Here is a 12,799-nt window from a genome sequence, read left to right on the forward strand (position 1 = left end):
AAACAATGCCTTTATGAAATTCGTAGGCAAATGGTTGGAACTGGAAAATATCATCCTGAGTGAGGTAACCCAATCACAGAAAAACACACATGGTATGCACTCATTGATAAGTGGCTATTAGCCCAAATGCTTGAATTACCCTAGATGCCTAGAACAAATGAAACTCAAGACGGATGATCAAAATGTGAATGCTTCACTCCTTCTTTAAAAGGGGAATAAGAATATCCTTGTCAGGGAATAGAGAGGCAAAGATTAAAACAGACACAGAAGGAACACCCATTCAGAGCCTGCCCCACATGTGGCCCATGCATATACAGCCATCCAATTAGACAAGATGGATGAAGCAAAGAAGTGCAGGCCGACAGGAGCCGGATGTAGATCTCTCCTGAGAGACACAGTCAGAATACAGCAAACACAGAGGCGAATGCCAGCAGCAAACCACTGAACTGAGAACGAGACCCCCGTTGAAGGAATCAGAGAAAGAACTGGAAGAGCTTGAAGGGGCTCGAGACCCCATATGTACAACAATGCCAAGCAACCAGAGCTTCCAGGGACTAAGCCACTACCTAAAGACTATACATGGACTGACCCTGGACTCTGACCTCATAGGTAGCAATGAATATCCTAGTAAGAGCACCAGTGGAAGGAGAAGCCCTGGGTCCTGCCAAGACTGAACCCCCAGTGAACATGATTGTTGGGGGGAGGGCGGCAATGGGGGGAGGATGGGGAGGGGAACACCCATAAGGAAGGGGAGGGGGGAGGGGGATGTTTGCCCGGAAACCTGGAAAGGGAATAACACTCAAAATGTATATAAGAAATACTCAAGTTAATAAAAAAAAAAAAAAAAAGAAGATGTCTTTGGCAACAGGATCATTTGTATCCTTCACTCCAAAACATAGAGAATTCTTTGAAGCCAAGAGTTCAAATGCTATTGCCAATAAAGCCAAGTCTCCCCAAAAAGTTAAGAACACAAAATTGTGCCTCATCAAAGACACAAGTAATTGGTCACCCGGTGCCAAAGCCAGGCCTGGGAAAGGGTTGCAGGCAAATTTTGGATCTGCTACAAAAATAAAAAAAAAAAAAAAACTTTTAAAAGTTTACAGATAATTTTGACATCTCTCGCTTTCTGAAGTTTATGGCAGGTTTGGTTTCTTTCTGTGTGCTCTGGGCCTGCTGGCTCCTGTTGTACCCTCTTACTTGTCGTTTTACTCTGTGTAGAATCTCACCCATCTGAGGTACCGAGGTTTAAGGCTGCCATACTTGGGTCTTGACAGGAGCTCTGCCGAATGGAACCAAAGCCTGGCCATAGAAACCATGACCATCATCAGCAAGGCCATGGGAGGCTGGCCACACTGCCTAACGGTGGCCCAACCGCTTCAGTGCCCACACTGAATAACACAGGTGTGACGGAGCCACTTCAAAGAAGCAGTCAGAAGTATGTCCAGTTTTTCTTTTGTGGGAGTTGCTTCTGTGAAATTATGGAGACCTGTGACATTACTCTTAAATTCTCCTTCCTGTTAGAAAAGAGAATCTCAGTCCCCAGAGCATTGCCAGCTCTCCCGTAGAGAAGAAAAAGAGAGAGGGGACTGTCTTCCAAGTGAGCTACCCATCTGCGTTCAGCCAGCTTATCACCTCAAGGCAAGTCAGTCCTCTGCTCACCCCTCAGTCTTGGTCTCCGAGGTAAGTCCAGCTTTCTCACCCATGGGATGGCTATGCAACAGGAAGGTTCTAGATCACTGAGTTAGAGACTCTCACTGCCAGCCCCTCCCTTCAGACCACCATAGCTGATATTCCCAGGCCCTCCCCTTCAGGCCACCATAGCTGTATTCCGGGGCAGTGCTTACCTCCATTGTATTTTCCATTTGGAAAGCTAGGTGAGTCCATGTGAACAGGGAAGAGCATTAGGATGTCCTCGTGCTCAGCTGTGGTGTGCATGCCTGTATTTTTCAGAATTTGGGAGGCTGAGGCAGGAGGCTCACAAGCCTGATGGGTTGAAGGCCAGCCTGGGTAACTGATCAAGACCTTGAATAAAAACTACCAACTAGGCAAATAATACCTTACATTGTTTTTGTCCAGGGAAGCCAAAATGAGATGTACATTGGCAGCTCTTGATATGGTACTTCGTAGAAGGCTGCTGGAAATCCACTTTGTGAGAATTGGCAGACGGGGCTGCTATAAAGACCAGTTCTCAGACTCCATTTTCTGTAGAAAGCTAGTTAAGAATCACTGCAAAAGCCAAGTACAGTGTCGCACATTGTTGATCCTAGCGCTTGAGAGATAGTGATCTTAGATCTCTGGGAGATCGAGTCCAGCCTGGTCTACATAGTGAATTTCAGGACAGCAAAAGCTATATAGTGAGTCTCTGTCTCCAACAGTTTTTATTTTTTAAAAAATACTGCAGAAAGGAAATGTATAATTTCTCATGTAACCGTTGACACTAGAGCCTGCCTTCAGTCCGAGGAGGTTTAAATTAAGCATTAGAGGCTTTATTTGTAAGACTAAAATGCTTGGAGTAGAATTTCAATTCAGCAAGGCTTCCTAAGGAATATTTATTCCTTTTTGCTTTAAATATTTCTGTGACATAACACTTGATATCGAATAATTTTTTTATTGAGGTTCACTCGCACTTTAGACGTTAAGCCTAAATCAGCATAAGGTTTAAGGGAAAACACGTTGCAACATCAAATAGGAAGTCTCTTCATCAGTAGCTTCAGACAAAGCCAGAGTAGCAGAACCCCAGACCACAGGATGATTTCTATCTTATGTGTTCTCTCCAGGAGTATGTCTCCAAACCTTTTGAACACCGCCTCGCCACTCGCTTTCAACACTGCCAATCCCAGCAGCGCTGCTGACTGCTCAGACCCATTTGCAAACGGTGTTGACATCCAGGTCAGCAATGTGGACTACAGGCTGTCCCGGAAGGAGCTGCAGCAGCTTCTCCAGGAAGCCTTCTCCAAGCATGGCCAGGTAACTTAAGTCTTGTTATTTGGGTAATTGGTTTGGAGTTTTGGGAGTGGGTCGGATTTTCAAGACTGAATCTCAACTCTGAGCTCAGACTGGCTTCAAACCTGTGAGTCTTTCTGCCTCAACCTCCCAGTTGATATGATGAAAGGCATAATCCACAATACACAGCTTTACTCTTTGGTTTTTTGAAAAAGATTTATTTTTAAATTAGTTCTGTGGATGCATTTGTGTGGGGTATGTGCACACATATATGGGTGCCCTTGGAGGCTAGAGGTTTCAGATCTCTTGGAGCCAAAGTTTCAGGAGGTTTTAAGCTGCCCTATATTGATGCTTTGACTGAACTCTGGTCCTCTGGAAGACCAGGGAAAGAGTGGTGTAAGCTCTTAACTGTTGAGCTGTTTCTCCAGCTGCACAACCCCTCCTGTCCCCCTTCCTGTCCTTGCTGGTTTTATTGAACTGGTGGAGCTCAATGCCAGAGGGTCTAATTGGACATAAAGCCATAACTGGGACATGGGTATGACTGGGCAGGTTTGAACTTCTTTGCCCTTCTATGTGTTAGAAGAAATATAGAGGGGGCTGGAGAGATGGCTCAGTGGTTAAGGGCACTGATTGCTCTTCCAGAGGTCCTGAGTTCAATTCCCAGCACCCACATGGTGGCTCACAACCTTCCGTAATGGGATCTGATGCCCTCTTCTGGTGTGTCTGAAGACAGCGACAGTGTACTCCTATCTTTAAACAAAAAAGAAATATAGAACACATAGTCTTTATGACATCACCCCACAGAAAGTAAAACTAGCCATGAGAAGGGCCTGTCATAGGTAGAGGGGCTTACTTCGAGCTACATACAGAAATACAGAAAGCCTAAAGTGGTTCTCAATCTTCTTAAGGCTGGCCCTTTAATGCAGTTCCTCATGTTGTGGTGATTCCCAACCCTAAAATCATTTCATTGCTACTTTGTAACTAATTTTGCTACTGTTATGAATCATAATGTAAATATCTGATCTGTAGAACATCTGATATGACACTCCTGTGACAGGGTTGTTTAACTACCAAAGGAGTCTTGACCTGCAGGTGGAGATCCACCGGTCTAAAATACTGTTGGCTACATCTCAATGTATCCAGCTTACTTACAAAACAAACAAGCAAACAAGCAAACAAACCCCTTTTATAGACCTGATGTTTTGCAGCGTTGGAGAAACTCCCTGAGTCTGCCTCTGAGAACGGTATGTACCAGAGCAAAAAGGCAAACTGGCCAGGAGAGCTTCTTTGAAGACCTCTTTCATTTTGTCACCTGCAATATCTCATTCAGACAAGTTAACCTTGTGCAAGCCTTGACGTCTGCTAACACATTTCCCAACAGTTCACTTTAACTTTCGAAGTCGACAGGCTCGAGGTAGATACTGGCAGTGCTGTTCTATTTTGTCCTGCTGCAGGTGAAGAGTGTTGAGCTCAGTCCCCACACTGATTACCAGCTCAAGGCCTTCGTGCAGATGAGAAGCCTGCATGATGCAATCTGCGCCATGAACAGCCTTCACAGGCACAAAATCGGCAGCAAGAAGATCCTGGTCTCTCTCTCCACAGGAGCTGCCAACAAGTCACTCGCTTTACTCCGGTAAAAACCAACACCCTAGTCACACACTTCAGGACATAACAACTTGACCTTCAGATGGTTTGAAAATAATAAAAATAGATTTTTTAAATCACATTTCCATTCCTCCTAGATTGCAATATGCAATGTATGGTTACTGTGAATTGATAGGGTTTGAAATCTGCCCCCCGGCTCCTGTTCCAGTCGTTAAGCAAAAGCCAAACACAGCTCGCACTTGGCGGGCCCTTGGGAGTGAAGTAGCAGGCTGCATACCCAGAACAGGTTCTAAGACTCGCAGACCTCTACAGTAAAGCACAGAGTCCTGAAAGGTATACAACAGTCCGGCCTCGGAATCCCAGTGCAGAGTCTTTCTGCTGGCCGAGTCAGGGAAAGCTCTTGCAACTCTGAATAGCAGGTCCTCATGCTGCTTTGAGGAGCGAGTGAAAGAAGATTCACTCTGAGCTTTGGAAGATCAGGGGTCTTCGCTGTGATTTGGACGTGGCTAGTATTTAAAGTCGTGGGTATTTTTTGTTTGTTGTTATTGTTTCTTAGAATAAAAGTAATCAGGTTTTTGCAGTGTTTGGGGAAAGAAGAGAAATGGAGCAAAACCGCTAATTCTGTGGTTCCTGGCTAATCACCTTTATGGGTTGGGCTTTTTGTTTGTCTTTGAGTCTTTTTAGTACCTTTTTTGTAAAGGGTCATGGAGATGACACTATGTCCAGTTGCACGTCTACTCACACGCAGAAATTCCCGTCCCATCCATCTAACACATAAGCCACACACGGCAAGAGATAATTCAAGCTATTCTACCTTCGCTTTGAGTTAAAAACCCAGTGTGTATGTCCCCTGTCCTTAGGGCAGCCCACGGTTTTCTGCTACACAGATGTGGGACATGGCGTTCCTGAGTCCCAGGGAATCCCAGGGAACGAATTGATCATTTTCCATGGCTTGTCCCAAAAATCCTCTTGGTTTTCCTTTTAACTTTTCTGAAAAGTAAACTGTAACATCTAGGAACTAGTAAGTTTACTTTGCTTGGCATTGTGTTAATTTCATGAATCTTTAAAAAATATACTTTGTAATATCTGGGAGTGGCCTGTTCTCTAACTCATGGATTTTGTCCCACAGTACAGAAACAATATCTATTCTTCAGGACGCTCCTGCCTGTTGTTTGAATCTCTTTAAATTCATAGACATCTATGAAAAGAAGTAAGTAAGTTCCACTTATTGTTCTGCTGATGCACGAGTGACCGGTAACTTCCGTGCAAAAAAGCTGCCATGCTCGCCCTTAAGGCGGGCGCTTCTCACTAGGGAATGAAAAGCAGATTGTGCTGTTTAGACTGGAAATTTGAATCTAACATTTTTTTAACAACTTTTTTTTTTTTTTAAGAAAATTTAGACTTAAGTTCCTGTTGTGGTTAGGGTGTTCTTGCTGAGAGGAGACACCGTGACAATGGCCGATCTTCTAAAGGAAAACATTAAATTAGGGCTGGCTTACAGTTTCAGAAGTTTAGTCTCTTGTCATCATGGTTGCATGCAGGCAGACATGATGCTAGAGAGAGGTAGCTGAGAGTTCTACATCTGAGTACCTGGGCCGCAGGAAGATAGACATTGGACATGGCTTGAGATTCTGAAACCTTGAAGTCTACCCTTAGTTGACACACCTCTTTCTGACAAGGCCACACCTATTCCAACAAGGACATATATAAGGGCCATTTTCATTTAAACCACTACATTCTACTCCCTGCCCACCCCATAGACTTGTAGCCATATTGTAATGCAAAATGCATTTACTCCAACCTCAAAAGTCCCCAGTCTTTCACAATCTCAATACTCCACTGTTCAAAGTCTCTGATACTCATGGCAATCTCTTTTAACTGTAATCTGGAAAATCAAGTTAAAAGGCAGGTCACATGCTTCTAACATACAGTGGCACAGACTATACCTTGCTATTCCAAAAGGGAGGAATAGGATATAATGAGGAAATACTGCACCAAGGCAAGACTGAAAACCAGCCAGGCAAACTCCAAACTCCCCTGACCCACGTCTGATGTCAAAACATTCTTCAGATCTCCAACTTCTTTCAGCTTTGTTGACTGCAGTACACTTCTTTCTCTTGGGCTGGTTCCACCCACTCTTAGCAGGTTTCCTCAGAAAGTATCTCATGGCTTTGGCATCTCCAATATTTTGGGGTCTCCATGCAATCCGGGTGTCAGCTTCATACAATGGCATTTTTATGCCTTCATGCAGAGACACTCCTCTGACATATGCTTGGCTTTTGTTGTGTTCCTTAGTCTTGGCAAGAACTTTCTTCTATCCTTGAGTCTAACTCAGAACCATGTGGCCAAAGCTGCCAAATTCTGCTGCTTCTTGGGCCTGGAATATGGTCCCCTTATTCAATTACATTTTCACCAGCTTTCAGTTTTCAATGATTTCTTTCTTCCTAAGCCTAGCTTCCGGGAACTCACTCTGTAGACCAAGCTAACCTCCAACTCAAAGATCAACCAGCCTCTGCCTTGAGTGCTGGGATTAAATGCCAGTCTGTAAGTTTTCTTTAGTTCCTTTTTACCTTTTAGTTTCTTTTCACAAAGTGGAAGTTTAACTGGGTGAGGGTCTTGCCCTGAGGTCACCAATCCCTTTATTCTGCTTAGCAACTTCTGTCTAGGTAGGGTTTCTATTACTGTGAAGAGATACCGTGACTATGGCGGCTCTTAAAAAAGAAAACATTTAATTGGAGCTTGTTTTGTTCATTGTTGTCATTGAGAGTTTTACATCCAGATTACAAGAAGACACACACACACACACACACACACACACACACAGAGAGAGAGAGAGAGAGAGAGAGAGAGAGAGAGAGAGAGAGAGTGTGTGTGTGTGTGTGTGTGTGTGTGTCTGGTTTGAGCATCTGAAACCTCAAAGCCTAGCCCCACTGATGTACTTACTCTCACAAGGCTACACCTCCTTCAACAGGGCCACACTTCTGAATAGTACCACTTGGTAAGAGCTTATGGGGACCGTTTTCTCTCAGATCACCATAGCTTCCAAAGCTAAGTCTTCCTTATTTTGTTTTGCATAGTAGTTTATTACTCTTCCAATGGCATTTGTGAGCTTGCTCTATACTCCTAACTGCTGAGCCATCTCTCAAAAATTTCTTCTCAACCTGTATGTAGTGACCTCTTTGGGGGTTGAATGACCCTTTCACAGGGGTAACATACCAGATATCCTGCATATCAGATATTTACATTGCAATTCATAACAGTAGCGAGATTACAGTTATGAAGTAGTAACAAAAATAATCTTACGGGTTGGGGTCACTACAACATGAGGAATGTATGTATTAAAGGGTCACAGCATTAAGGTTGAGAACCACTAAACTAGAGAGATGGCTCAGCAGTTAGGAGGAGCACTGGCTGCTCTTGCAGTAGACCCAGATTCAATTCCCAGCACCCACATGGTGGCTCACAGCTACTTATAACTATCTCCAGTGGATCTGATGCCCTTTTCTGACCTCCTAGGGTCTCAAGGTAGACATGTGGTGCACAGACATACATGTAAGCAAAACATGTATACACATTAAAAATAATTTTTAAAGACAGTCCTTCTTTTAAAGTACTGGTGCTGGGTAGGAAGCAAGATGGCAGGGTAAAACGTGGGACAGTTAAACAGGAAGCAGTTTGTTGAGTAGAAGGTTGTGTTCGGTCTTGGTTTTGGACATAAAAGTTCCAGGGCGTCCTTGGAGTCTTGATATAGAGAGTTGGAGTGCTATTTTGTAGGCTCCGTGTGAAAGATGTTGACTCTGAAAGTAAAAGCTGCTATTTGATGAAGAGGCATTGTTTATGATGGGCAGGGAATCAGGTAGAACCAGAAGAGGTGGAAGGGAGGGAGAACTGGACGGAAGGCCAAAGAATCTGGCAAGGTCCCAGAGGGTAAGGGTAAAGAAGGAAAGTATGTGGAAAGAGAACATGCCAGACACTGGGGAATGGTGGGGTGAGGTTTGAGGACTTAGAGCCTGGAAGGAGGAAGGGGCTAGAGCCTGAATAGATGTCAATCCTCAGAGGTTAGTTAGTTTCACTCTAAAGGAGTTTAGGACTAAGAATAAGAGAGCACAGGGAGAACGCATATCTCCCTATGTGGGGAGACTCTGGGGACTGGTGTTGGTAGAGAAAAAGCTTGATGGTTGTAGGACACTGGGAATAGAACCTGGAGAGGTAGGAAGGAATTACTAATACCCAGGCCTAGTCATACTCAGCCTTCACTTAGCAGATGGGATGCAAGTTATCACAATATTCAAAGTTGGCAAAATTGAGACTCAAGCTGGTTGTGTATCTTAACTAAGTTTATAAAAGGCTGAAGTAGAGGCAGCATGTGAATTCAAATCTCTCTGCATCCTGGGCCATTATGCTCCAGCTATAGCAGGTCCAGGTCAGGCTTGAGTCCAGGTACAGAGGACAGTGGTCCAAAGTTGAGGTCAGTGTGGTGCGAACAGGTTTCTAAGGGAGTACATTTCAGGGGGCAGTGGTTGGAGGTGACACATGTTGAGAGCATCTTGGACACTGGCATGGGAAGGAGCTATGAAATGGTAGTACTGTTGTAGCTGGCAGGGAGCCATGTGGCTTCAAGAGTGAGTGAGCGAACTCAGTCAATAGTTTCATTTTACTCTTGGAGAGATGGGAAAGCCATTCTGTGTTTTCTTAAGCTGGTCAGGTATTCCTACATAATCAAAGGAAAGCATTCTAAACCAAGATCTCTTTCCTGTTCTTAGGTATGGACACAAGTTAAATGTGTCTGATTTATACAAATTAACAGACACGATTGCAATCCGTCAACAGGGAAATGGGCGGCTTGTGTGTCTCTTACCCAGTAGCCAGGCCCACCAGAACCCACTGGGCTCTTCCCAGTCTCATGATGGCTCCTCTACAAACTGCAGCCTAGTTGTCTTTGAACAATTGGAGTATCACGAACCTGTCTGCAAGCAGCACTGCTCGAACAAGGACTTCAGGTACATCAAGGCCCTCCAAAAAGTCTGAGCAGGGAATGCTTTCCACGCCTGAGAAGTCCGCTCACCGTTTGCTGTCTTTCCTGCAGTGAACTTGTGTTTGACCCAGACTCTTACAAGGTTCCTTTTGTGGTTCTCTCTTTGAAAGTGTTCGCACCTCAAGTTCATAGTCTCCTGCAGACCCACGAGGGCACTGTGCCTTTGCTGAGGTGAGCCACATTAGCCACTGGGAGTAGAGTGCTCGTAGGGTCATTCCTGAAGTCTGCCTACTGATGGAAGCCAGGAGTAGAAGGAGGGCTCTGTCCTAGGGTTGAGCCTTTGAGAAATGGATCATGCACTTAGTATCTCAACAAGAACCTGGGTTTATGTTGGATTTCACAAACATCAAAGTGAGAACGGTTTCTTCATTGCAGGAGAGAGATGCTTCCAATTTGAAAGCTGCACAAGTGCCCCGAGAGTGCACCATTTCACCTGTGTTCAGGTGCCAAGGCTGGAAAGGAGTTCTATCGTTAGAGTATATTGAACCACTCTGGGCCACAGACAAAGGCCAACTTTGAGATTTGGTGGCCTTGACAACCCACAGTGCTTTATCTAATTCCCTACTGAACACTGCCCAGGGATGTCTACAGCTCTTAGAATGTGTACAGCAGCTACTTCTCACCAGATACACTGGTTAAAGCCTGCTGCAGCTGCCTGCACTGCCCTTTTCCTTATTCTCACATAACCGTTCATCCCTTCAGCTTTCCAGATTGCTATGCCGCGGAGTTTGGTGACCTAGAATTTACACAAGACAGCCACAAGGGTGTCCCCTTAGAGCACTTCATCACCTGCATTCCAGGAGTGAACATTGCCACTGCTCCGAATGGCGTCAAAGTAGTGAAGTGGATTCACAACAAGCCCCCATCTCCCAACACTGGTAGGTGGGCCAGTGTCAGAGGTTGAGCCCTAAGCTCCCACCTGTCTACAGGGAGGACAGGAGGAAGCTCTCTCTGGCTTTGATTTCAAGCAGTAGCACCATTTTCACCGAAGTGTCCCCTTTAATCTTAAAACTTCCCAGATGTGTTAAGGACTTGGTAGAACCTGACTTCTGAAGATGCCAAAATTGGGCCAGCAAGATGGCTCAGAGAGTAAAGGCACCCACCATGAAGTCTGAAAACCTGAGTTTGAATACCAGGATCAACAGCTCCCACATACATGAGTGTATACACACACACACACACACACACACACACACACACACACACACACACACACACACTCACTCTCTCTTCCTTTTCTTTGGCCCCAATGTGTCTTCCTTCTTAGGCTTGCACCTCTGTTTAAAGGTAGAAGGGTGACTGGAAGCCTGGCCTGTGTCAGCAGCTCCGGGGGAGCCCTGGACAGAAGCTCCTTCCTAAACCTGACTTCTCCTCTCTGTCTTAGGCTGCACAGGTCCACGGGAGGCTCCCAACCTCCCTCTTGTGCTGAGTCCACAAACTTCTTCCTTCTACTTCTCCATAAAGATTTTCATCTGATTTTTTTTTTTAGCTTTTTTTATCATCTTCATTATCATTATTACCAGAGATGGTATCTTACTTATGTAATCAAGGCTTGTCTTAAACTCATAATCCTGAAAGGCTGAAAGCCTCCCCTGCCCCAGTGCAGAGATTAAGGACATTTATCACTATGCTAGCACTACTTAGGATTTTTTTAAAAAAATAATTTATTTGTATTTTATGTTCATTGGTGTTTTGCCTCCATGAATGTCCGTGTGAGGGCGTCAGAAGCTCTGAAACTGGAGTTACAGACAGTTGTGAGCTGCCATGTGGGTACTGAGAAGTGAACCTGGGTCCTCTGGAAGAGCAGCCTGTGCTCTTTTTTTTTTTTTTTTCTTTTCTTTTTTTCGGAGCTGGGGACCGAACCCAGGGCTTTGCGCTTGCTAGGCAAGTGCTCTACCACTGAGCTAAATCCCCAACCCCGCAGCCTGTGCTCTTAACCACTGAGCCATCTCTGCAACACCTTTTTTTTTTTTTTTTTTTTTTTTTTTTTTTTTTGATAGAGCTTTTTTTCAGGTGTTTAAAAACTTGATGGTGCAGACCTCTTTTTTTTAGCATTTAAGAGACAGGCAGGAATATTGCTGTGAATGTGTCTTCATAGGATGGTCCAGTCCTTCTAGGGCTGTAATGAGGTAGGTGGATCGATCTGGTTCCGCCTCCGTTTCCCATCCTGTTACCAGATTACTGTTTCCCATAGCTTTCTGGGTAAAATTTCAGCTCCACTATTGGATAATTCATGGGCCGCCTTCCTGGTGCCTATCTATATGGTGTCTGTGGGAGAAATATGATGAGTAAATTACAAATGGATTCTTGAAATATTGCCAGTGTAGTCTGGGGAGCCCTTGTTCACCTTCACATAACCCCAGAGTGCTCTGTGGTCTTCTATTTTTTTGACACCTTTTGAGAATTAAGGCAAATGGTTTGCCTGCCCGTAGTAAGAGGGTCTGGTCATGTGATTCTGTGGTGCCTGCCTGTAGAAGCTGAAACTTGAAACAGCTGCACAGGGATCCTGAGCTAAGTGTATGAAACAGTCCTTGAGCGAGGGAAATCGTGCCTAAGGCCTCAGGGTGCTTTTCTTTCCTAGACCCCTGGCTTCTTCGTTCTAAAAGCCCTGTGACAAATCCTCAGCTGATTCAGTTCAGCAGAGAAGTCATTGATTTACTAAAGAACCAACCATCCTGCATGCTACCGATCAGTAACTTCATCCCTTCGTACCATCACCATTTCGGAAAGCAGTGCCGGGTTTCAGACTATGGCTATTCCAAGCTGATTGAACTACTAGAAGCTGTGCCTCATGTGTTGCAGGTAAAGGATACAAGGGGTTACCTATTTAAAGAAAGGAGGGTTCTTCTGTGACTTCAGCTCTACAACTAAAGACTCAAACAAAATAGTTCTCATCTCTCAGAAAGTCTGATGCTAAACAGCCTGTAAGAGCTTGTTTCAAAATGCAAGAGCCTACTCAAGTTTTCAAGAGACTACAAATTTCCATCCTAAAAGAATTCCTTAGAGGCCCATGGGCATTTTCCTTCTAGTCTTTAGGGGCTGACATCTACTTTCCAGCAGCGTCCTCCCCCCCCCCTTTTCTCCATCTTTATTAAATTGGTTATTTCTTATTTACATTTCAATTGTTATTACCTTTCCCAATTTCCAAGCAAACATCCCCCTAACCCCCCTCCCCTTCTCTATGGGTGTTCCCCTCCCCATCCTCCCCCCATTACC

The 12,799-nt window shown here is 44.7% G+C and overlaps 1 protein-coding gene across 2 annotated transcripts in view; it reads left to right on the forward strand.

The window, feature by feature from the left end:
- The window catches only part of LOC134485113 (meiosis regulator and mRNA stability factor 1-like), a 58,822-nt gene that overhangs the window by 28,679 nt on the left and 17,344 nt on the right, over nt 1-12,799 (forward strand). For both annotated transcript variants that reach the window (XM_063280925.1, XM_063280926.1), the window contains 9 exons: nt 1,275-1,435; nt 1,522-1,680; nt 2,778-2,967; nt 4,398-4,576; nt 5,678-5,758; nt 9,312-9,548; nt 9,635-9,754; nt 10,286-10,461; nt 12,165-12,385. In XM_063280925.1, the coding sequence (XP_063136995.1) occupies nt 1,275-1,435; nt 1,522-1,680; nt 2,778-2,967; nt 4,398-4,576; nt 5,678-5,758; nt 9,312-9,548; nt 9,635-9,754; nt 10,286-10,461; nt 12,165-12,385 (1,524 nt within the window). The remainder of the gene's footprint in view (nt 1-1,274; nt 1,436-1,521; nt 1,681-2,777; nt 2,968-4,397; nt 4,577-5,677; nt 5,759-9,311; nt 9,549-9,634; nt 9,755-10,285; nt 10,462-12,164; nt 12,386-12,799) is intronic.

Source organism: Rattus norvegicus, chromosome 1, assembly GCF_036323735.1.
Source record: "Rattus norvegicus strain BN/NHsdMcwi chromosome 1, GRCr8, whole genome shotgun sequence".
Lineage (NCBI taxonomy): Eukaryota > Metazoa > Chordata > Mammalia > Rodentia > Muridae > Rattus > Rattus norvegicus.